Source organism: Biomphalaria glabrata, chromosome 17 (assembly GCF_947242115.1).
Source record: "Biomphalaria glabrata chromosome 17, xgBioGlab47.1, whole genome shotgun sequence".
Lineage (NCBI taxonomy): Eukaryota > Metazoa > Mollusca > Gastropoda > Planorbidae > Biomphalaria > Biomphalaria glabrata.
The window spans coordinates 18,726,297-18,751,999 of record NC_074727.1 but is presented as its reverse complement, the minus strand read 5'-3'; the positions used below and the strand labels follow the sequence as shown (position 1 = coordinate 18,751,999).

Here is a 25,703-nt window from a genome sequence, read left to right as displayed (position 1 = left end):
TCCCAAACATTCAGACTCTCCACAATCCCTGATGCACTGTTATTCTCTCTCTCTCCTAGTGTCTTCCTGTTTACGTTCACTAGTGCGCTAGTGCGCACCTCAAGCACTGGTGCAAGGCAGGGTTACAACAGTATTTTAACATTACTTCAAGTAAGTATTGAAACACTACTTCAAGAAATATTTCAACATTACTTCAAGTAAATATTTAAACATTATTTCAAGTAAGTATTTAAACACTACTTGAAGTAAGTATTTACACATTACTTTAAGTAAGTATTTAAACACTAGGTCGAGTAAGTATTTTAACATTACTTAAAGTAAGTATCTTAACATTACTTCAAGTAAGTATTTTAACATTACTTCAAGTAAGTATTGACACATTACTTCAAGTAAGTATTTTAACATTACTTCAAGTAAGTATTTCAACACTACTTCAAGTGAGTATTTTAACATACTTCAAGTAAGTATTGAAACACAGCTTCAAGTAAGTATTTTAACATTACTTCAAGTAAGTATTGAAACACTACTTCAAGAAATATTTCAACATTACTTCAAGTAAGTATTTTAACATTACTTCAAGTAAGTATTGAAACACTACTTCAAGTAAGTATTTTAACATTACTTCAAATAAGTATTGAAACACTACTTCAAGTAAGTATTTTAACATTACTTCAAGTAAGTATTTTAACATAACTTCAAGTAAGTATTTTAACATTACTTCAAGTAAGTATTGAAACACTACTTCAAGAAATATTTCAACATTACTTCAAGTAAGTATTTCAACATTACTTCAAGTAAGTATTTAAACACTACTTGAAGGAAGTATTTACACATTACTTCAAGTAAGTATTTAAACACTAGGTCAAGTAAGTATTTTAACATTACTTCAAGTAAGTATTTTAACATTACTTCAAGTATTTACACATTACTTCAAGTAAGTATTTAAACACTAGGTCAAGTAAGTATTTTAACATTACTTCAAGTAAGTATTGAAACACTACTTCAAGTAAGTATTTTAACATTACTTCAAGTAAGTCTTGATACACTACTTCAAGAAATATTTCAACATTACTTCAACTTCAGTATTTAAACACTACTTGAAGTAAGTATTTACACATTACTTTAAGTAAGTATTTAAACACTAAGTCAAGTAAGTATTTAAACACTACTTTAAGTAAGTATTTAAACTTTACTTCACTAAGTATTTTAAAATTTTTTCAAATAAGTAAGCCTATTTAAACAGTACCTCAAGTAAATATCTCATTACTTTAAGTACATTACCCATTACTGAAAAGTACAATAAGGAAGTATGTTAATACATTACTTTATATAAGTTTGTCAACCCATTAATACCTAAGACATACAGTAGCTCTTTTTTTTATAAAGCTTATATCAACTCATTCTGTCTGTCCGTCTGATAAAAAAAAATATATAACACGTTATTTCTCCCACACTCATTATAGGATCAAGTTGAAACTTTGCACAATTATTTATATGCGTAGGCAAGACTGTGACAGGTGGGGAAAATGTGACGTGTGTTTGGCGCGTTTATTGTCTAGGGGATGATTATTTTTAAAGCTATCACACACCAACCTATCAGCATATGAATCGGGGGCAGACACGCAACGAGACAATCAATGAAAGATACATACAAAAGTTAAAATGAAGAATATTTATTTACATAAATATACATATAAGAATAAAAAGGGGGAGGATTTGCATCTATCTCTAAATAATACTAGATTTAATCATCACTCTTGCACTTAATAAGAGAGTATATCACTTTGTCCTCTGACTTAGCTGGTTGTCCTGTTGATGTCGCAGCTGGCTGTGTCTTGGCTTGAGGTTCTGCAGCTGGGGGTGGCGCTCTAGCGGGTAGAGGGACGCCGGTGATTCAGTCCTAGTGGAGTCTCAATCAAAGTTCTGATATCTGTAGTGGGCACAGTAGGGCGGGTGGCCGGCTACCGTGGGCACAAGGTTACTGCGGGCAGAGCTGATCTGCCGTGGGCAGCGTAGTTGACAGGATATGTCCAGTGAGTTGCAGAGGGTTGGCGTAGCTATGACGTCTCACACAGATCTGGGTCTATAGGGACGTCGCACCTAACAAGTTAACTGTGTTTTTTCTTGTGAACTGTCTGCTAAAATTAAAAGAAAAAATTTATTTTTGTTTATAAAGGCTAAGAATGCACTTTGTATGTAATTATCACGCAAATTTTTTAAAAGCGACTTATTATGCAGCGACTTTCATGCAGTAGCGTAACAAGCAATAGCTTCACACGTTACTAATCAGTTTCCTCAAATATTTTTAAATAATCACATTTTATTTGTATTTAAGTGCGCCCATCAGGATAAAAAAAACGCTTATTTTTGTGCGTTTTGTCTGTTGGTCGGTCTGTCCGTTACTTTTATATTTAAAAAAAAACAAACTCGAATACATGTCATCCAAATGAACAACAATTGTTTAACGTGAACAATATTAATACAACGAAAAGTTAACTTATATCAGTTGAATAACAAGAATGTAAATGCAACAATGTAATGAATAATCAATGTAATATGACTTGACAGATGAATACGTGTTTGGTAACTGGTATTATAAAAGGTCAAATACAAACAAGCAACTTACTCCACATAACGTAGCACACCTTAATCTCAGTGTCCCAACTCGATCAGGGCCCGCGCAGCCCACAACCTAAAACCATGGAGGCAAGGACCAAACCATACACTCAGGCTTGACTCTAACAGAGTCCCCAACCTGCGTCTCTAAACAAGAAAAATAAGCATTCCCTGAGATCGCCATTCACAAGACCATAGGCCCAACGAATTTAGAGCTACACCACGAGGAATAAAGTAAAAGAAACTAACTTACCCAATACTGGGGAAGGAAAACACCAAAGAAAACAACTCCCGCAAAAGATCTGCCATCGGCACAACCATAACAGAGTCAAAAAGAAAGTGACATCAACAAAAGCGCGTCCCTAGAAACTGAAGTAAATTATTGTGCACAAAAGAAACATCGCGCAAGATGCATACGACAAATAACATATAAATCTCTAAACTATAAAGTTGTTAAAATATTGTTTTATAAAAAATAAATTATGTCAAATGATTGTTTGAGATCGCATCATTGACTCACATTACCCTTAGATTCTTGGACACTATGGTATAATTATTGATACCAAATTATTCCTTATTTTCAACTTACAACAAATTTATGTCAAATTACTTTTTTTTTAAATATCGACAATAGGTTGTTCAGATTCTTGAAATAATAAAGTATATTACAAGAAAAAATTATTGAAAATAATTTTTAGACTTATTTTGCATTTTTTTTGATGAAACATAACAGAATATATTTTATCGGTTAAAAATGTTCAGGATTTTGTTTTGAACAAAAAATTGACCTACATTACTTTAATTTTCTTACAAATTGTCGTCAAAATTGTTCCGAATTTTATATGAAAAATCTACTAACGCAAAATTACTGTTTAAAATCCCTCTTCGAATAAATAAATAAAAATAATCTTCTTCTCATGTATGAAAATCGGTTGTTCCGGATTATTTATGAAAAACATTTTAACTCTTTTTAAAATCGCACTTCTTTTTTACACTACATTAAATTTTCTAGCTAAAACATTACAAAATCTAATTATCGTTAATATTATGTTCCGATTTCTAAGGAAAACAACTTCTTAACACCAAAGTATAATATGAAAATCTCTCCACAAGGCTATGGTACAACTAATTTTCATACAAGACCATTCCAAAAATGTAATAAACGGTATTAGATTTTTCTGGAATTCTCTTTTTCTCTCACTATATATATATATAAACATCCGGAACAATCTATTATAAATACTTAAAACTAATCCGATGTTTCGAAAGGGAAATTAAAGGTTAATAAGATTTTCAATAGCTTTAAGTCTTTTTTTTTTTTCGATATTTACATGACGGACAGACAGACTGTCATTCAAAAAGCCCAAAAAAGTGTGGCGTTAATCCTTATATATATATATATATATATATATATATATATATATATATATATATATATATATATATATATATATATATATATATATAATACCCTGGTCATTTCATCCCCTGGTCATTTCATCATCTGATCATTTTATCTAAAAAAGTAATCGTAGAAATCATGAAATAAGCAATATTTGGTATATTCATTTTTATTTACACGACAATAACTGTAACACATTAGATAAGAATACAATTAAATGCCACTAGAAACTATAAAAATGTTACATTTATAGATATAGAGGTCATGTAAAATAGTATTTATGTGTCCATTGTCACTGAGAAGATAGATAGGTTATTGTAAGTATCGATTCATATTGCTGAACAATGTTTGTAATTCTCTTTCCCTATAACACAATTTACAACTTTAATGTTTAAAAGAAATTAAAGCAAAACTTATATAGACGACATGATATCCTGTGAAGGGGTGAAGTCAGCCTTTATTTAAAAAAAAATAAAACCTTATTTCAAGGCTAAAAATGACGCGCCCATTTTCAAGAAAGAGCGATTGAAAAATAAAATAAAGTGAAACATGGTCGTCAGGAGTTATCAGAGGCATGATCATAAGTATTCTAATCGTTCTCATCTCTTAAATGATTTCCTCTAGTTCCACCACACCTTGGCCTTTGATCATTACGTCATGCACGGGATAATATTGTTATGACTCTACATTGCGCACTGTCATTTGGCGCGACATTGTGTACCAGAGGACACGATAGAGAACAGAGGAAAAGGAAGATGGCCGATGATTAGAGATGTAAACAAGAAGGCCTGAGATGTGATTCTAAGTTTGGCTCTAGATGTAGTTTATAATTGATTATTAAACGTTCTGTTTTATATCACTTTCGTTGAGGTTAATTGCTAAGTTATAGCAATATTATAATATTACATACCCCACATCCATAGATACGTACACACTCAGATTTACAATATATTATACGATTTCTCATCAAGAATGTAAAGTGGAAGGCGAAACACTATAAACGCATTAATAACATGTAAAAAAAAAACATCAAAAAGCATTCTACATAATCATATTTATATATTAGATCAAATGAGGGCTTAACAGCACAATTAAACAATGAATAAGAAAAAATATTTAATTTGGGATGAAATGACCGGGGATGAAGTGACCGGTGATGAAGTGACCAAAGATGTAATGACCGGGGATGAAGTGACCGGGAATGAATTAACCGGTCACCGGTCACTTATCGTATTCATGGTAAACCAGTAACACAGACAAAAACTAAAAATTTCTAGTTGCTATAATAAATGAAAAACTGTCCTATCGATGAAACTATCAAAATATCAAACAATGAAAGAAAGAAAAAAGAAATTTCTAAAAAATCAAATAAGAACATAAAGCTAAAATGTTATTTAGCTTTGGTTAGGCCAATGATAGAATATGCATCCTCTGTAAGGGACCCCTCAACTCAAGAGAACTAAAAACGCAAAATACCTAGGTGTTATAATAAATGAAATTTCAACTGTCATGGAATCTCCGTACCGGTATTGATGAAACTATCAAAAAATCAAAGCATTAGGGTTTATTAAAAGAAATTTCTATAAATCAAATAACATAAAACTAAAATGTTATTTGACCTTGATTAGGCCAATAATAGAATATATGCATTCTCTGTTTGGGACCCCTCAACTCAAGAAAACATTAAGTAACTGGAACAGACACAAAATAGAGCAGTGAGATTCATAACAAACGAATAGAGTGATTAGAGTAACACCTTTAGTAAAATCACTAAATTAGAAAGACTTTAGGATAAAAGACTCAAAAGTAAAGTATCAATTATACATAAAACACTGAACTTCAAATACAAAATCAAAGTGTAATAAAATTCTCAGAAAGACACGAAGATAAATGCACATTCCTCGTTCCATAAGCTAGGACAAATTTGAACAAATGCTCCTTCTTTCCTAGTGCTATTAGAGCATAGAATGGGTTGCCTGAGTTAGCCAGGACGTAATCATCTTCTTTTTTAAAGTGGGAAGCGTGGTCGAGAGGCCAAGTGCGCTTGAACTTGGCTTGGCTTGGCTACCTAGAAGGGGGCTCGAGGTTCGACACCCGACTCGGGCAGAGTTGTGTTTACTGAGCGCCTAAAGGCAGATACCCCCCCCCCCCCAACTGGTCCACAAATGAGATTGGACCAAAAAGCGAAAGTAGCGCTATATAAAATCATTTTATTTTATAAAGTATTTTATAAGATAATAAGAAGATAAGATAAGGAGACGAATTTTTTTAGGGAGGGGGTGACGTCACTAATTAAAGTTTCAGAAAACACTTCTAATTCAACGTAAACACAATCACAGAACTTTGTTAATTAGTTAGTAGCCATGACTTACTTGACTTAATCCAGTGCACAGGGGACCATAGGACCGCAACCACACTTCTCCACACTCTGTTCTGAGCAGCTTTCTTCATCTGCTCCCATGTCATTCTAGTATCCTCAGCTTCACTGATGACTGACCTCTTCCGGGTTTGCTTCGATCTACCCACTTTCCTCTTTCCTTGCGGATTCCAATCAGGTGCCTGCCATGCAACATTGGTAGCTGGTTTTCGCATAGTGTGTCCTATGGAGCTCCACTTTCGCTTATTGATGTTTTGGGCTATGGGCTTTTATCTAGTTCTCTCCCATAAATTGACAGTAATTATCTTTTCTGGCCACCTAATTTCTCATTTCCGGCGTAGACATCCGATAACGAAGGTCTGGAGCTTTTCCATATTTGTCTCAGTGACTCACCATGTTTCTGAACCGTAAAGAAGGACAGACTTAACATTGATAATATAGATTCGTATCTTGCTATGTAGAGATTGTGCCTCAGAACGCCAAATTGCTTGAGGAGTTGAAAAGGCAAACCTAGCTTTATTGATCTGAATTAGTATATCATCATCAGCTCCACCGTCATTACTAACTCTAGATAAGCGAAGTAGACCGTAACCATGGTTTGCCTAGATACTTTAAATTATTCTAAAAGTTTATTTAAATTTGAATTTTGGAATTTTAATTTACTTCTCAAGAAAAACAACAACACGCTCGTTAAAATATTTTTTTTCTTTTATTTTATTTTTGTAGACAGATTCGATCCAATCTTCCTCCGGAAAGAACTGTGCTGATAAGAATCAACAGATCTGAGCTTAGCTCTTTTAAAGACTACGACAGAGTCAATCAGATTTATTCTAAGCCCGACTACCCCAAGTATCACCCCAACACGGTAAACGCCAACTACTCCGTCATTATGAACGCCAAGTACGATGTCCTGCAGATGGCCATGGACTTGGGTCACGTAAACACCAAATACATAGCTTGGCTGGACATACGGCTCTTCAGGTATGGGTTATGTGTATCTTGAAAAAAAAAGTCAGAATAAAAGTCAGAACGATACATTTTATTTAAAAACTAAACTAAAAAAATGGTTTTGTGTGGAGCGACATGATGGACTGGGGTCACGTGACACTAAATATATTGCTTGTATGGAGCGACATGATGGACCTGGATCACATGACACTAAATATATTGCTTGTGTGGAGCGACATGATGGACCTGGGTCACGTGACACTAAACATATTGCTTGTGTGGAGCGACATGATGGACCTGGGTTACGTAACACACAATATGTTGCTTGTGTGGAGCGACATGATGGACCTGGGTTACGTAACACTAAACATAATGTTTGTGTGGAGCGACATGATGGACCTGGGTTACGTAACACTAAACATAATGTTTGTGTGGAGCGACATGGTGGACCTGGGTCACGTAACACACAATATGTTGCTTGTGTGGAGCACATGATGGACCTGGGTTACGTAACACTAAACATAATGTTTGTGTGGAGCGACATGATGGACCTGGGTTACGTAACACTAAACATAATGTTTGTGTGGAGCGACATGGTGGACCTGGGTCACGTAACACACAATATGTTGCTTGTGTGGAGCACATGATGGACCTGGGTCACGTAACACACAATATGTTGCTTGTGTGGAGCACATGATGGACCTGGGTTACGTAACACTAAACATAATGTTTGTGTGGAGCGACATGATGGACCTGGGTTACGTAACACTAAACATAATGTTTGTGTGGAGCGACATGATGGACCTGGGTTACGTAACACACAATATGTTGCTTGTGTGGAGCACATGATGGACCTGGGTTACGTAACACTAAACATAATGTTTGTGTGGAGCGACATGATGGACCTGGGTTACGTAACACTAAACATAATGTTTGTGTGGAGCGACATGATGGACCTGGGTTACGTAACACTAAACATAATGTTTGTGTGGAGCGACATGATGGACCTGGATTACGTAACACTAAACATAATGTTTGTGTGGAGCGACATGATGGACCTGGGTTACGTAACACACAATATATTGCTTGTGTGGAGCACATGATGGACCTGGGTCACGTAACACACAATATGTTGCTTGTGTGGAGCACATGATGGACCTGGGTCACGTAACACACAATATGTTGCTTGTGTGGAGCGACATGATGGACCTGGGTCACGACAGGATGGCCCTGGGACACGACATGATGGCTTTTCCGGACTAGCCCAGGTATCTTTGTTGTCCCCATCTCAAGGTATTGAATCAATCAAATTCCAGCGTGGTGGCTGAGCGGTGAGGCGCTTTGCTTCCAAACCGGGGTCCGGGGTTCGAATCCTGGTGAATACTTGGATTTTTAAATTTCGTATTCTTCGAGCGCCTCAGCTCTAATGAACGCCTGACGGTGGTTGGGGAAAATAGGGTGCTGGCCACGTGACACCCTCGTTAACCGTAGGCCACAGAAACGAAATCTGCTCTCTAGACCACAAGGTCTGAAAGGGGAACTTTATTTAACTTATGTTCCAGCATCTATTAGGAAACTCACTGTAGCCAGTTACATTCTTCGTCGTGAGCATACAGATGTTCCGGTCTACTGATGCTTTTATGAAAGGCGCCACGCTAAGAACAAGAAAGTATCCCTTTACATTCTTGGTGACTTCACTCTGGACTTCTTTTTCACTACAGGAGTCTTTGTAGCTAAATGGTACCACCTTTTTTCCTTAATTTAAATACACCTTTTTTTTAGTTTTAAAACAAGTAGGCTAAACATGTTTTTGAACAGGAACTCAAATACTTATTTGAATTCTACTTATGTTGGAAGTTACTTTGTATTATAAATTGACAGTACCTTGAGCATTCAATTTTTTTTTCAATTAGTTTGTAAGTTTTAATTAAAATATATTAATTTCTGTTCACAGAAATCTGTTACAAGAAAATTTAAGACCCAAAAACGATACCTTTACTCTGGAAGTTCCTTTCAACTTTGATGATAAAAAAGTTGCTTTCTCAGAGGTTGGAGATTGGGACTCTCACAAAAACTTATCGCCATGGGATTATGTCAAGAACAACAAAGTCTGGGTGGCTGGAGGTTATGTACTTGCAGAACAAAGTGTGAGTTTGTGTGTGTTCTATATTTCTTAGGGTCTAATAATAAGATCTTCGTCAACAGATGCTTGAGAAGTATCGGTTTGATTGTCAAAAGAGTTGGGGCTCTTCGAATTCTAGGCGTGTAAGCCTGCTTGAACAAACCGTTCTGTCTGGAAGAGGTCCAAGTCAATGCCTATGTAAGACATTGCCACTTCCGACGTATCTGGCACTCCGAGTGCATGGACTAGAATACATGGCCGAAGGCCGAGCACACCGGTAACCCGCGCCATTTTCCTAAGTTTTAAAAAGCTAACCGTGCAGGACTCGCTATTAGTGTAACGGTCCCTTGAGGATCGGCGCATGGATTGTCGACAGGGACGTGGAAGCCCTGTTTCAACTCCGCACTGTGCAATGGAATAGCTTTCGCATTCCCTTGGACACTCCCACAGGAGTTTCGTTTTGCTATTCATTCAGCCTAATCACTTTCTCAAATGATTGTTTCCACCCGAGTGCCACGTTGAGGCAGAATAGCGTACCCGGGTGAGAAGTATCCTAAGAAAACACTGGTACGACAAAGTAGAAAACGCCAAACTGTGGGAGATGAGTGGACAGAAAAATTTGGAGGTGCAGTATCACAGTATCTTGAGGTGTTCAATATGTCACAGGCTGTTCTTGTGATACTGTGATGCCGGGGATTCTTATGTAGATAATTATATTAGATCTGAGTATCTTTAAAGATTCAAATAATGTAGAACCTTTACTTCAAAATACAAAATCTTAATTCATGAATTAGGAATCACTTTCAATATACAAATTGTACAAATGAAACTGTATCAATTGAATCTCTTCTTCAGAGCTCGTAAGTAATTCTTACAACTGAAAATATGTGCGACTTATCTGTTGAAGTTCCTTCTGACAACTGAAGCTTTAAAAATTGCTTTGTGAGTACTGTGACTCTTACCACACCGTGGAACATATCCTCATTGATTGCTCCAGATACCAGGATGTCAGGGAGAAATTTTTTAGAGCACACAACTTAAAAACACTATCCGACAATGTCGACCCTGGGCTTTGTCCGGGAGGTGGGGTTGTCTACGAAGATCTGATTTATGAATTGTGAACATATAATATTTACATAAAATTTTTACCAAATTATTAAATTTTTACTACCTTTACTATTTTAACTGTGAATAGACCTTGTTTTAACGATTTAACTGTATAGAATTTAGCCCTTGTTATAGAAAGGGAGAGTGATCCTTAAAGGATTACGGGCACGACATGGCCTAAATTGTGCCGATATGCCTTAATTCAAAACATAAATTATAACTCTAAGTACGAAAACCCATTGATAAATGTATTTCAATAATAAATAAAGATAAATAATTGTATATCAAGCTGAAAAAAAAACCCACCAATTCTACAATTTATGCAGATTTTAGGTCATTGGTTAACATGAATGGCTAGATGCATGACTCGTAGGCCGTTATCATCTTTTTTTTTCCGAAGTAACGTATTTAATAAAAAAAAAAAAAAAAAGATAAGACCTAAGGATCTCTGCTCGAACAATAACCTCGATTACGATCTTTGACATTGAATTAATTATTTCCCTTTGTGTTATTTTTAGTTCCGTGAATGTTGACTTGTTTCTAGAAATAAAACAGGAAAATTAAAAAAAAGTGTTTTGCTGTTTTAATAGCACTACCTTGTCTTACCACGTGAGATGAAGAAACATCAATGATGATGATTTGTGATCACATTTTTTTTCTTGTCTTCCTTTTCTGTCTTTGTTTCTTCATTTTATTAATTTCACTCTGTGTATTTCTGTTCTCTTCAGATTATACTTGAACTTTTTTATTTGAACTTGATTTTTTTAAAAAATAGATTACTCTTTAAGTACCAAATTTGATCGATATTTAACTTTCAGGTCATACGGAAATTCATCAAAGCTTACAAAAGGACCTTTCAAGCTATGTTAATGGACAATATGGCCAGCACGGACCAGCAAGTGATCGGTTCCATGTACTCACCACAGATGATCAAAGATCAGGAGATAGAGATTCAAACTTACAGATGTTACGATGGCCAGTTCAAACTGCATGCTACAGATATCCAATATTTCTGTCTAGCGTACGTCTGCAAAGAGGCGGCAGAATTGAGGAGAGCCAATACGACTTTACAAGTTGCGTGAGAATCTGGTCGTCTGCTGTTAAAAAAACTTCTAGTCGTCTGCTGTTAAAAAAACTTTTAGTCGGCTGCTGTTAAAAAAACTTTTAGTCGTCTGCTGTTAAAAAACACTTTTAGTCGTCTGCTGTTAAAAGAAACTTTTAGTCGTCTGCTGTTAAAAGAAACTTTTAGTCGTCTGCTATTCTCAAAAACTTTCTTCTCCTCTCATTTCAATCTTTCTTGTTATTTAATAATAGCATCATTAATTATAATTAAATCTGTCTACTGCGCGTCTTAATAGGATTACTTTATGCTTAGTGTATGATCACTAGTGTACTTATTTATAACATTCAATATACAATGTATTTTCGTTCTATATAAAAATCAATACCGTTCGACAAAACTTATTCAAACTTGGCATGCATATTCCTTGGATCCGAGAGGAGACCGTAATATGTGTTCAACATAGACTATATATAAACAGGACTGCCAACACTAAGGTAACTAAGCATAAGATTCGTTCAGCACCAAACTTAAGGGCGAGGTACTTCCGGTATAAACTTATTTCCAGACATTCACGATGATTGAATGATGCTGCCAGCTTGGATAATAAATTTTCTCTATACATCACATTTGTCAATTATTTTGTACACTGTATACTACTAATATGAGTTGAATACGCGATTAACGGAAGAGTCAATACATTTTCGAGAGTGTCATTTTTTTATCTAGGTAGTCCTATATAATGGATGATATAAAATAAGTCTGTGAGTGAGTCAGTCTAAAAATATATCAATAGTGACTCACTGAGCCTATATATACACACAAACTCACATTTTTACAAACTTTTATTTACATCTATACCTATTTTTTTTTATTTAGAGTTTTGTTTCAAGATAGTATGTATTTTTTGAAATATATTAAAGGAGAATTAACCATTAAAAATTAAAAGCAATTATGTATAGATGACTAACTGAAAAATATGCATAAAACTTTCAAATAACATCCAATTCTTCTAACAGCCATAAAAATAATTCAAAATTGTCCGAATTTTTTTTTCGCCCAATAGAATTCTAGAGTCATTGAGCCCTACTTTAACAAGGGTGTTATGTGGACAGCCAAATGGCTCATGGTTAACAAGGGTGTTATGTGGACAGCCAAATGGCTCTTGGTTAACAAGGGTGTTATGTGGACAGCCAAATGGCTCTTGGTTAACAAGGGTGTTATGTGGACAGCCAAATGGCCCATGGTTAACAAGGGTGTTATGTGGACAGCCAAATGGCCCATGGTTAACAAGGGTGTTATGTGGACAGCCAAATGGCCCATGGTTAACAAGGGTGTTATGTGGACAGCCAAATGGCCCATGGTTAACAAGGGTGTTATGTGGACAGCCAAATGGCCCATGGTTAACAAGGGTGTTATGTGGACAGCCAAATGGCCCATGGTTAACAAGGGTGTTATGTGGACAGCCAAATGGCCCATGGTTAACAAGGGTGTTATGTGGACAGCCAAATGGCCCATGGTTAACAAGGGTGTTACGGTTAGGGTCACTTTTTACTTTCCCCAGCTATTGTAATACATCCAATAGAGTGGACTAAGACTCAAGGATGTTTTAAAAAATACCTGTCTTCACCTGGATGTGAACTCAAGATCTCTTAGTTTGGAAGCCAAGCTCTTTATTACTCGGCCACCATTGCCAAAAATAAGAAAAGAACTAAAGGGACATAAAAGGAAATTATCTGTTGGTTTCAACATGCAAAAGCATAGCTGCATATGAAAAACACTTATTTGTATTTCTTTTGGGGATGTTTGTACAACTACATATATGGCTACCTGATTATATACATACAGAAAATGTTTATGGGCACTCATTACAACATAGTACACTATGTGACTACTTGAGAATAAAAAGTACCAACTGGTACTCAACTATTAGTAACTTGAATGTGAGGTGACTTTAAAAAAATTCGATAGACCTCAGTAGTAGTTAACAGATGTTCATTTATGACCAACATCTCAGCATTTTGTGAAAATACTTGTCATAAGCCTGAGAGCAGGGTGACACATGTTTACTTAAAGTATCAGGAGAAAGGCCAAAGTTTTAAAAACAACAAACAACAGCCTTACTAAATATTCCTCTTGGACTCCTACCCAGTATGAATGACATGTGTTTGAAAAATCCTCAAAATGTGTTTTCTGTGAAAAATAGTAATATGGAACCAAGATGCTTCAAAACATCAGAACCAGTTGTAGGTGTGATGTGCCAGGCAATAGGAGAAATGGAGGATAGTTTTAAAACAAGCACCAGCCTTAAGTTTATGTGCCAGGCAAAAGGAGAATGGAGGATGCTTTATAAATATTGAACTAATGCACATATTTGTATAATGCCCAAACAAATTTTAATGTACTTTTAATAAAAACTAGTAAGAAAAGGAAGTGTGTGTTTCAAGTAGAATTAATCAAAACCCAAAGTTTTGTTTTCACTAATTTGTAAATCAAAGTAAACACTTTCAAATCTGCAGATCTTTTTTCTTTTAATTTGTTAATTTCTATTACAAGGCTTTGATAAATGTATGCCGGTTGGAAAGGGTTTGAGTGGTTCTGTCACAGATGTTTGTGCCACTAAAACACATTATATGGCTACAAAAACAACATGTAAAAGTTGCATTAACAAAAATTTGTACTAAACTTACAAATATATGGAACAGACTTTGCTAAAGCTACTTAGGTGGCTTTCTCTAAATCAAATTTCATCTATAATTGAGCAAATAATTAACTTTGACAACTTGAAAAACTGATTACAATTGATTTTATGTTTAAAAATTCTCTAGCAAGCCCTTGTCAATGCATCTCTAAAAGCTCTTTAAAAAAGGTTAAAGTTAAAAAACAAAGATAAAATAAATGCTTTTCCTGGGTAGCGCAGAAAACTTTAGTGATGAAGGACAATGTAATGTTTACAAGTAAATGTTTTCTTTAACTCTCAAGGTAAAATAAAAACTTTCAATTTTAGCCTTAAAAGTTTCCTCTTGAATTTGGATTTTCTAAAATTGAGTAAACATAAGATTGATTGCATGTGGATTTACATTGTAGCTGACCTGCTAAAAGGTCTCAGGAAAAATGGCACAATAAACCAGTTTCTAGAAGGAATTTTTGAAACTAGTGAAATAAATATTTGTGCAATTTAATTTTATAATGATTGAACATTTTTAAAAAAACTTGTTTGGCATGCAACAGAAAATAAGACTAGTACTTTCCACATCATTTCATGGGCCATCATAACATTTGGAGATTGTAATTAAAAGCACATTGTTTAAATCAACAAAAGAAATGAACACAGCTTGTGAGAATTAAGCATAACATAAATACATTAAAACACTAAATCCAATAAAAAAAAGAACCTGGTCTGGTTGATAGCTTAGTTTTTAACCTTTCCAACATTGTCTTATTTTAAAAATAATACTTTTCCCTGAGGGTATTCAAAATAAAATCAACTGTTATCAACTGTTAAATAGATTGGATTCCATTCAGGCCACCTCTGCTCCAGTGCTTTTATGGCCACCAGTGAAACAGTTTCTGGGACGGCAGTCAAAGACTGTAAAGACAAATAGGCTGCAAGGAGGCCATGCCTGATGCATTCATCTATCGTCTGACCACTCAACATGCCTGCACATATAGTAGCTGCAAGGCTGCAAGAAATAAAAGAAAACATATTTTCATAATGGAATGACAATTTTCACATGTCTATGAAGTTCAAGATTTATCTACATTAATTTCTCATCGCAAACACTAATTTGCCTTAAAAAAATAAGAATTTTTTAAAAAAAGCTATGGTTCAGTGTTTAGTGTAAAATACTTTTTTAATTTTCAGTCTTCTGTCCTGAAGTGTCTCTAAATTTAGTGATTTAACAAATGGGTGTCACTCTAGTCAATTGTTTGATTTGTAAACATTTCTTTTAATAAACCCAAATGCTTTGTTTGGTTGCTTAACTATTTTATCATGTACATGTTCAAAGTCTTGTTGTTGTTTTTTTGTTATATAAGTTATACAAAGCATATACAAATAGACTCACTTGTTAATACAATGAATACAATTATTAAAATATTTTTTGGAGGAATTTTTAGATTTTTGAGAAGAAGGCATAAAGAATGAGTGTTCCCTAAGTAGGAAAAAAATATTAGAATAAATTTTCTTCAAATGCTTTCAAAAAACATAAAAATGATTGCTATAATATTCATAATATTTTACTTTAGCTTAATGGATTTTAAACGTGTTTTAAGATTCCTCATATGATATTATGCATAACAACATCATTTTAAAGTAATTGCAGACCTACATTAAAAATTGAAAATATAGCTACAAATAAGAATATATACACTTTTAACAGCTCAAAAACCAGATGGAATCTTTGCACACTAATATGTCACAAGGACTCTTTGCTTACTAATATGTCACAAGGAATCTTTGCACACTAATATGTCACAAGGACTCTTTGCTTACTAATATGTCACAAGGAATCTTTGCACACTAATATGTCACAAGGACTCTTTGCTTACTAATATGTCACATGGAATCTTTGCACACTAATATGTCACATGGAATCTTTGCACACTAATATGTCACATGAAATCTTTGCACACAATTATGCTTTTTAGAAATCAGCCTTGCCAATTTTTGTAGTGATCCAGATGCAAATAGTTTTAGTAAGCAAGACTAAAAAAACTTTTTTTTTAAATACTATTGAGAATATACAGTGCAAATAATTTAAGTAGAGTATTAAAAGTAAAAGAAAAATATTTTTTTTTACAAAATTATAATTATCTTTCAGAAATTAACAAAATAATAACTTAATAATGTACGAGACATTTTAAAATAAAAAAACATTTGTCTCAAAACTAAATTAACAAGTTAACTTTGCACACAGCCATCAAGAAACTAAATTTAATGAAACCTACCAGTCCCCTGCTCCAGAAACACTCACAATCTCAGAGGGGTCCATATCAAGACTGAAACTTGGATAGTAAACAGCCTTAAACTCATCGCTCTAGAGAAATTTGTGAAACAAAAATATTCATTTTAAATGCTATAGGACGGTAAGAAATAATGAATAGGTCAGTAATCTTTAAGTACTATTAGTATCATCACCCCCACCCCCATATGTAAGTATTCTGTGCTGAAGTACCAGAGTATCAATGCAAGAGAAGTTAAGGGTTTCTATTGTAGAAGATCTCTCAGTCCATCCATCTCTAAAGAGCTTCATGATAAGAAATCAACAGTTTGTCATTAAACTGACTGTTAATTATAATCCTAAGTGAGCCAAAAAACAACAACAACAAAAGTGAATCAAGAGTTGTTCTTGGACCAAATGTATTCATCTTTAATTAAATGAAACATTTGAAATGAAGTTATTATGTACATCAGGCTCTAACTTTTACCAGGTGTCTCTAGCCCTTATTTATGAATGTTCTTGCTCAAAGTTCCTAAAAGAAATATCATTCTCTGAACGCTGTATTTTGATTTCATTGCTCAAAGTTTTGTCTATTTCCTGCATAATACTTCTCTTGATAATGAAAGGTTCTCCTACTTGGAAATCCCCCTCTCCAAAGTACTCTATCAGAAACAGGAACAGATCAAGATTTTATCATTCATATATTAGATAATGTTACTAATTCTGTTAGTTGACAGGGAGCTGCGGGATAGTTTGTCTGCAGAGTCACTTGACCTGTATGGGAGCTTAAAGGCATTACGCCTTACAGCAGAGTTTCTCGCCAAGGCTCTATGGGAGGACTAATCCTTCCAGTCTTGTTACCAATTGGAGTTAATCTCAGGTTAGTTGACAGGGGGGAGAAAATGAAAAAGCTTACACTGCTAATCTGACTTGTAATGGGCAGGAAGCACTCACTCTGTCCCAGTCTGTGACACAACAGTACTCCATGTCTTCCCAGTGTCAGTAAAACTACAGGAATGTGCTTCACTAAGTCTTGGCACATACTGACAGAAACATCAAGAATCTCTTGGAGATCAGAGTCCTCTGTGACAGACACTGCAATGTACATAGCATGCATGACAACATGAATAGATATGCTTGACAGGAATTAATAAAGGGTGCAGTATCATAGACCTCTGGGAGCAAGAAAAACCATATTGTAATGGTGAACCTATAGGGCATGTCCCCAAGAAGCAAAATGCTTCCAATGATATAAACGGGGAGGACCAGTGCCGGGAGAGGAAGCAGTAGGAAGATGAGCCTTTTCTTGAGGGAGATTCTGGATGTGTCAAATGACAGAGGAATGGAGAGAGATGGTCAACAGATCATGTGTGGTGCACCAACAGTTCTTTATATTCCCTATCTGTTTACAGTTCTTTATATTCTATATCTGCTTACAGTTCTTTATATTCTCTATCTGTTTACAGTTCTTTATATTCAATATCTGCTTACAGTTCTTGTGAAGTCTACAAAATTCTACCACCCAACAACAGTCCAGAGTGCATACCAAACAAAAGCCTCAATCTGCACAATGTCAACCTTCTTATAGAGCGTTTTTTGGGGGCAAAAGAAAGGGGGTTAGTTTCTTAGTAAAAGGAAATTAATTGAGGCAAAAAAAAAATGAAGGGCTCACCTTGAATATCATCCTGACCTAACCTCTGCCTCATGGCCTGATACATGGACACCAGCTCAACCAGATTGGGCGAGACAAAAGTCAACTTCTTCCAGGCATCAGATTGGAACGGAGCCTTGCATTTGTACAAATCTGTTGGCTCAAACCAAACTGTAAGCAAGAGATGTCTTACAACATGAGTTAAACTCACTGGCATTACTTTCTAATATTTCTCTGTCATTGTATTATGTATTCATCCTATCAATTACTAAAGAAAAGGTTAGAGGTAACCTAAAAAAAAACTGTTTTTATTTTTTTTTTCACAAGACAGTGGAAAAATTGGAAGCTTATTGATTGTGTTATAAGAAGTAGTTTTACACTGTCAACTTTTTATATGGTTAACAATTATATGTACCAATATTCACAAGTAAAGTTGGGGTTTTTTTTGTGATATATTCTAGAAGATTATGTACAAGCGCAAATCAGGAGTTATTTATTGCTGAGAGATAGTATACTCAGCTCATTCTTCTGACTCTGCCAGTACAGGAGTCAAACAAAAAGAGGCAGAGATGTTCAAAAGGCAGCAGCCATGTCAGCAGCCATGTCAGCAGCCACTATCACATGCTAAGAGTTGAGATGTCAACTATTTGAACAGTGCTAGACATAAACTATCAGCAGAATAAGGAATTACCAATATTATCTGCACTGGAGCCTTTGACATTAAGATGTCAAAGATGTTTACAGGATAGTCAGACAATTACCATCTTTCTTTATTTTTCTAGAAAGCCTGATGATTAGATAATGTCTCAAGCCCATAGTGTCACGAGTCAAGTCTGTGACCTATTTCAACCAGTTTCTAGAAGCTCAAGGTCAAGCCAGTGCTGTCCAGCGTAAACAAGTTAATTTTAGGTATCTAATAAAAGAAAGGGGTTAAGGAAAAAAATAGCACACGTCAGCTTCTACAAGGTCAAAGCTACTAAAATAATTATCTGAGAAGTTTCCATGATTCTAGAACATCCGATGAAAAAAGTATAAGGGGAAAGTCAGTTAGACGGGGTCCTCGCATTGTAGTGGTTCTTGTAGAGCGATGGTCCTCGCTTGGTCCTCGATTAGTAATGGTTTGATAGAGTTATAAGTTTTGTGATATTAGCAGGTCCATTAATTAAAGTTTTATTAGTTGAAGTAATATTATTAGTTGAAGTTGAAGTACTAAGTGAAGTTTCATGTATCTTTAAGTTTTATTTATGAAGTATCAAGTCAAGTTGTTATTGAATTGAGAAGTTAATTTGATGTGAAAGTTGAAGAAGTATTATTAAAGAAGTTCGGGAAGAAAATACAGAGAGATGTTTCTTTCTTCATTTCATAGGAATTCATCAACTTATTAATACCATCCTCGGCTTGTTCGTCACACATAGAGCCACCATGTTTCTAATTTCAGTTACAACAATCAACTAATATTATAACCATGATGGAGGTGTCTAAGCTCATTTACTTTACTGCCAATACTTTGTGTCCATACATAGAACAGAACAGCATGCAGCCAGACATCATCTAACATAGTGTACATGCAGAGACTTTTTAAAGTACTACACCAACACACGCACAAATTAAGAGGTTAAAAATAAAACAAATTTAAGTTCAAATTATATTATACTCTAAATAAAAAAAAAATAAGTTAAAGATTATGTAATAAATAAAAATTATAGTTTCATTCTCTTCCACAATATAACTATTGTCCCTATTTTACTATATAAGTAAAAGTGCATTTTTTTTGGTAGTTTTAGAGTTAAACGCATAATTGAATTACTTCTAGGTTCATTTTTTCATTTTGACTCAAATTGCCAATATAGGCTGAAATGATTAAGACTGAAAATAATAGGTATGCCCCTCATACCAAAATATAAAAATCTGTATCCCACCGTTCCTAAATAGTGAAAAGCCTGTTGATATCTCAAATAAAGGTTGCAATTAAAGCTTCTACATTACAATGTAACCTATTAGAATATAACTGTTGTAAACCTCTGCACTGTGTCTTGAGTATGTTCAAACAGAGGTAATAACTTAACTTCCAGCTGTCATTGCTAAACAAATACACACAAGTCTAAAAACTTCTCAATGAATAAAACTTGACTGTCTCCTAAAGAGGCTAACATTTCATATCTAACTCTGTTTTTATTGACATCATCGCTATGCTTTAAAACTTAAACCCAAAATAAACAAAACAAATGAATCCTAACTTTTACCTGCCAAATTCCTTGTAAACTAACATAGCCCAACAACCTCTAGATAAGAATCACCCTACATAACAAGTAGCAATGACATGGATGCACATTTTCTCTAAGAAAAGACAAGATCTAGTACTTTGTTAACATACTTTTTACTCATCATTATCAATAATTTTTACAAAATAAAAGTGATTGGAAAAAGGAGGCAAGAACAACAAAATACTAAAGTAAAAAATTGAACCCTAAGACATTTCAAACTATCCTCAATAAAATGATTTATTTACATTGTTCATAATAAACTGCGTAAAAACAAAACAAGGAGGATGTGGCTAATGCTGTTACCAATCTTTAGTTAAACAGTTTGTTTTCATGTAATGCACATATATTCCAATGTAGAGATGCCAAACTGCTGGGCAAAGTTGGAATTTTAAACAAAAGCAACAAAATATCAGGATTTCAAATTCAAAAGGAAACAAATGAATAAATGCACAGCTTTGAACCATACCTATACTTACCATTCTTTTACAATGAGGAGCCCAGCTAAAGAAATGACATCAATGAATATCAATAGAAAGTCTTAACTCTTTCTCTCCTAACTGACGATACCAACGTTGATTCCACCAGAATGTGGTAAATAATTACGGAGAAAAAGAGTTAAAACACCCTTTAAAAAAGAGGCTTACAAATGTTAATGTCTAATTTTATAGTAGTGATTATTATTTCTCATTGCATACAAATAAAAATAATATTTTATTCTTCTGAGTGAATGGGTTATGGGATCCTTTACTTTGCTGCTACTGGTGGTAACTAAATAGTTGACAGCATAAAAATGTTTGAGCATCATTTATTTTAAATTAATTATATTTTATACTTGAGCAAAGCCATGTTGAGATTTATGATACAGTATCACTTCATGTCAGTAAAGAGAGCAGAAATGAAGTGAAAGAAGCAGAGCTTTAACCTCAAAGTTTACCAAAAGTCTGGCAGAGGGAAAGTCAACAAATGTGAAATGTTAATTCTTTACCTGGCACAGAAAGTCTGGCACACTTGTCCACTATTGAGGTTATAAAACTTGTAGTGAAATTTCCATCTAACACAACCAGTGGAGCAGATGCAATGAGGGAATCCAAGTTTTTAATCTGCCAATGAAATGTTTAAAAAACTTAAATTTCTTAGTTGTAAGCCTTTCAACATCTTCTTCTTCTTCGTTCTCATTGTTATGTTGGAGTGTTCAGATGAGTAGACCAATACATGAGATGAACTGCGCAGGTTTCCAAATTAGGGAGCTCTCCATATAGTTTCCTTTCTATTGGGGTGATTTGGGGCCAATGTCTTATACGGGCCTCTTGGTAAAGAGAGCAGTTTTGGAGGATGTGGTCTGCATTCTCTGGTGATACCCCACATGGGCAGATTTCACTGGTTCCAATTTTGAGCTTCCAGTACATGTGTTGTCGCATTCTGTTGTGTCCGGTCCTGAGTCCAAAGATTAGACGTTGGTCTTGTCGGGATAGCTTATAGTAAGCGTCATCTTTCTTGTGATTTGGATAAGAGCTCGTCCATTTCTCATTTATTTTATTTATGATTAATTTCTTCAATTCTTCTGGATAGAGTGCAGAGTTTATTAGTGAGTTAGTTCTTCCACTCTTGACGAGTGTGTCAGCCTTCTCATTTCCTTCTAGTTCTATATGAGCTGGTATCCATTGAATAACAGTTTTTTTGCTGTTGTTGTTGAGCTTTGTAAGTGCTGTTCTGAGGTTTTTAATATATGAGGAATCAGAGTTTTGCAGGCTTTGGAGGGTTGTTTTTGCATCGGTTAGAAAGACAATCTGACTGTGTGGGGAACTTGGATGATTTGCTAGCATGGTAGCAGCTAGTGCTTCCCTTTCTGCTCTGTGACTGTCAGAGAGCTCTCCAGTTGCAAAGGATTTTTCTAGTTTTCCTCCATCTGGCCATTCGATAAGTATTCCAGCTCCTCCATTTGTGGTGGCTTTATGGGATGAGCCATCCGTGTAAACTCTGATCCACTGATTGCTAGGGTAATTGGTATGTAGAAAACAGTTCACTATTTCCTTGAGCTCTGTTGGTCTGTAATCAGATTTTCTTTTTATGTTTTCAATATGGTCCCTTATAGTAGGAAGAGGGCTTTCGTCCCAGGGTGGAGATTCATTATAGTGTATCGAGGATTCCAGAGTAATTTTTTCAAGTTGGTGTTTCTTTTTTAGGTTTAGAGATTCCTGTATGAAATTGGTCCTTTTGAGATGTTTTTTTGTGCCAGTTTTGTGGATTTTTGTTCTGAGTGGGTGCCTCTCCATGGTTTCCAATTTAGTGAATTGGGAAAGGATTTTTATTTCTCTTCTTTCATCCAGAGAGATCAGGGCAGCGGTTTTCTCCATAGCTCTTATGGGTGTTGTTTTGATTGCTCCTGTCATTATCCTTAGACCAATATTTTGAACCTTGTCTATTTTTCTTAGGTTGGTTTGGGCTGCTGAGCCCCATGCTGTGGCACCATATTCTAGTACAGGTCTTATGTAACTGGTATAGGTCTTTTTCGGGATGTTATGATTAGCTCCCCAATCTGTGCCAGCTAATTTTTTCAAGAGGGATAGTCTCTGAATGCCTTTACTCTGTGTTTTATCTATTTGGCTTTTCCAGGTTAGTCTCAGGTCATAGGTGACTCCAAGGTATGTAGGGCTGTCATTTTTTTCTAAAGCTTCCTTATCTAATGTTAATTTTATTGTTTGTTGTTTTGTTGACAGTGAGAATATGGTATATGTTGTCTTTTTTGTGTTGATGGACATGCCCCAGTCTTTGAACCAATTATTGAGTATATTCTTTTCAACTTTTAAGACTTGTACATAAAGATCATCTTATTTTTCCTACTAGAGTAAAATATTACTTAGCTAATAATCACAAATAACTCTCTCAGATGTTTGAACACTATGCTGATGCCGAACAATCAAGTTGCAAATATAACAATAAATACCTGGTCAATCATTAGTTTTGAGTTAACATTCATATCACCAACACCAAATAAAAATTTGCCCTGGTACAGCAAAACACAGCAGGTGGCAGTAGTCATGTTTTCTATTTTCTGTACAGCACTCAGATCCTGATGAAAAAAAAAAACAAATTGGAAGTGGACATTTGTCTCACAGGTAGCAGAAGGAAATCTCAGGAAGTAGTATGAAAGCCTAACTAAAGTAGTCTGATAAAAGTTTTGATTTTTTTTTTTGCAAATAAGGATAAATAAAATTGACCTTGGGGCTCAGTGGCAGAGTGGTTTAGCACTTGGCTTCCAAACCTGGGGTTCTGGGTTTGAATCTCGATGAAGACTGGGATTTTGAACTTCAGGATTTTTAGGGCGCCCCTGAGTCCACCCAACTTTAATGGGTACCTAACTTTAGTTGGGGGAAAGTAAAGGTGGTTGATCGTTGTGCTAGCCACATGACACACTGCTCATTAACTATTAGCCTAAGAATCAGGTAAACTTTTCAATTGAACTAGTTAAAATATAAAAAAAATTTTTACAAGAATTTACCACAAAGTGTCAACTTTTGTATGGTGATATCATTCATACATGTTTGAGTATATGAGAATGTGTTCACATCATTGATATAGTGTGTCATTTTTAACTATTTTTAGCCCTTGTGTCGCTTCTAGCTTCATAAAGCCATGAATTGCGTTTATGGGACATTATCATGATTCTTATGACACCTAGCTACAGCTAATGTTATAGGTAAACTAATGTGATTTAATTGCTACAGTGAATGTTATAGCTACACTTGTATTGTGTTTATGGGACTTTATCATGATTCTTAAGACACCTAGCTACAGCTAATGTTATAGGTACACTTTACTGTGATATACTTGCTACAGCTAATGTTATAAGTACAATTTACCATGATATAAACTGAAATTTGAAATGTGGCTGAGAACTTCACCCATCATACAACTTACCATGTGTTGACACAGAGCTGATAGTGAAGCAGCATGGGAGTCTGTCCCAACTGCAGACACAAAGACAGGGCTGTGATTTAAACGACAGAGACAGTCAGCCAGGTTCCTGCCAACACCCCCAAATGATTGTGACACTTGTCCAGTGTATGTGCCACCATTCAGCTACCAGGAAAAAAATACAACAATGTAAGTAGCTAAGACAAGTAACACACCCCTATTTGGACTATCAGCATTAATGACTTAAGATAAAATTGTTGGACCTAACAGAATACATTCCCTTTGATCAGGAAACAAAAAGGACCAAGATGCATGTGTGTAGTCACTGAATAAACTCTTTATGTTGTGTCTGTTCTATTTATGTGTATGTTTCTGTTGTGTTGTCTGTATATAAGAAAAGAGTCCTTGTAGTCGCATCAAATTTCATAAGGATCAATAAACCAGTCTTTGTCTTAAGTCTTAATGTCACATGCATAAGCTGTGGGCTAATTTCCTGAACTTAATTGGTAATTTGTATGTAATAGCTATGTAAATGTAGATGTTACTGGCAAAGTATGAAATCCGGCATTCTATAGACTGAACTCCAATTATTTTAGATTAAAAAAAAAAAAGATTTTATGTACCTGATACTGGTGGTAATAAGCTAATTTCAAAAACTTAATATGAAAAATAAAATAATTTCATACAAGTTTCCTGAGTGAAGTGTTAAATATTCCGCAACACATAAAAAATTCAAATAATGTCCTAGTGCTTATACTCCTTTTATGATACATCCGGAAACTTCAGGAAAACTAGAAGAACCATCAAAGAAACAAAAGTACCAGAATAGATATAAATCCAATACTGACAAGTACAGGGAGAAGTATGATATGTGACCAATTCCAAACAAGACCAGTTATCAACTAATTCTGCAAATAGTGTGTTTTTTTTACTACCTTCCAACAAAGGTCACACCATCTTTAATTTGATTGCTGCATCTAACTGCAGCTAAAGAGTTAAACAGATGAGGTTTCAAAAAAAGAAAATCTTCACCTCTTAGCATTGCTAAAGGCAATCTTACCCTCTTGGCATGAGTAGAGGCAAATAAAATAAGTCATCTAGACAAAGATAGATGGTAGGGCAAGGAAAGATATGATAAAATGAGGAGGGGGATGAGTGTGGCAGTTCTGCTCCAAACCCTCACCATTTTTTAAGCTATAGACAATTATAATTACAGACATAAGATAGCGCAACATGTTTGCTGAGGGTTAAAGCCCTCTGTCTCTCTCTGAACTGGGGAGATTATGAGTTTGAATCCT

The 25,703-nt window shown here is 34.9% G+C and overlaps 3 protein-coding genes across 7 annotated transcripts in view; 2 read left to right on the top strand and 1 right to left on the bottom strand.

Moving 5' to 3' along the window:
* LOC106053131 (uncharacterized) overlaps nt 1-12,256 on the top strand; it is a 62,463-nt gene extending 50,207 nt beyond the window's left edge. The window contains exons 2-4 of the mRNA XM_056015253.1: nt 7,122-7,376; nt 9,298-9,490; nt 11,391-12,256. Coding sequence (XP_055871228.1) covers nt 7,122-7,376; nt 9,298-9,490; nt 11,391-11,654 — 712 coding nt within the window. The 3' untranslated portion in view covers nt 11,655-12,256. The remainder of the gene's footprint in view (nt 1-7,121; nt 7,377-9,297; nt 9,491-11,390) is intronic.
* A 481-nt stretch (nt 12,257-12,737) lies between these two features.
* LOC129923753 (uncharacterized) lies at nt 12,738-13,205 on the top strand. The gene has a single exon (XM_056016274.1). The coding sequence runs from the start codon at nt 12,738-12,740 to the stop codon at nt 13,203-13,205; it is 468 nt and encodes a 155-aa protein (XP_055872249.1).
* A 941-nt stretch (nt 13,206-14,146) lies between these two features.
* The window catches only part of LOC106077383 (uncharacterized), a 25,130-nt gene continuing 13,573 nt past the window's right edge, over nt 14,147-25,703 (bottom strand). For all 5 annotated transcript variants that reach the window (XM_056015250.1, XM_056015248.1, XM_056015249.1 and 2 more), the window contains 7 exons: nt 24,409-24,570; nt 23,435-23,560; nt 21,476-21,590; nt 18,248-18,397; nt 17,492-17,670; nt 16,583-16,671; nt 14,147-15,315 (listed from right to left, as the gene is read on the bottom strand). In XM_056015250.1, the coding sequence (XP_055871225.1) occupies nt 15,117-15,315; nt 16,583-16,671; nt 17,492-17,670; nt 18,248-18,397; nt 21,476-21,590; nt 23,435-23,560; nt 24,409-24,570 (1,020 nt within the window). In that variant the 3' untranslated portion in view covers nt 14,147-15,116. The remainder of the gene's footprint in view (nt 15,316-16,582; nt 16,672-17,491; nt 17,671-18,247; nt 18,398-21,475; nt 21,591-23,434; nt 23,561-24,408; nt 24,571-25,703) is intronic.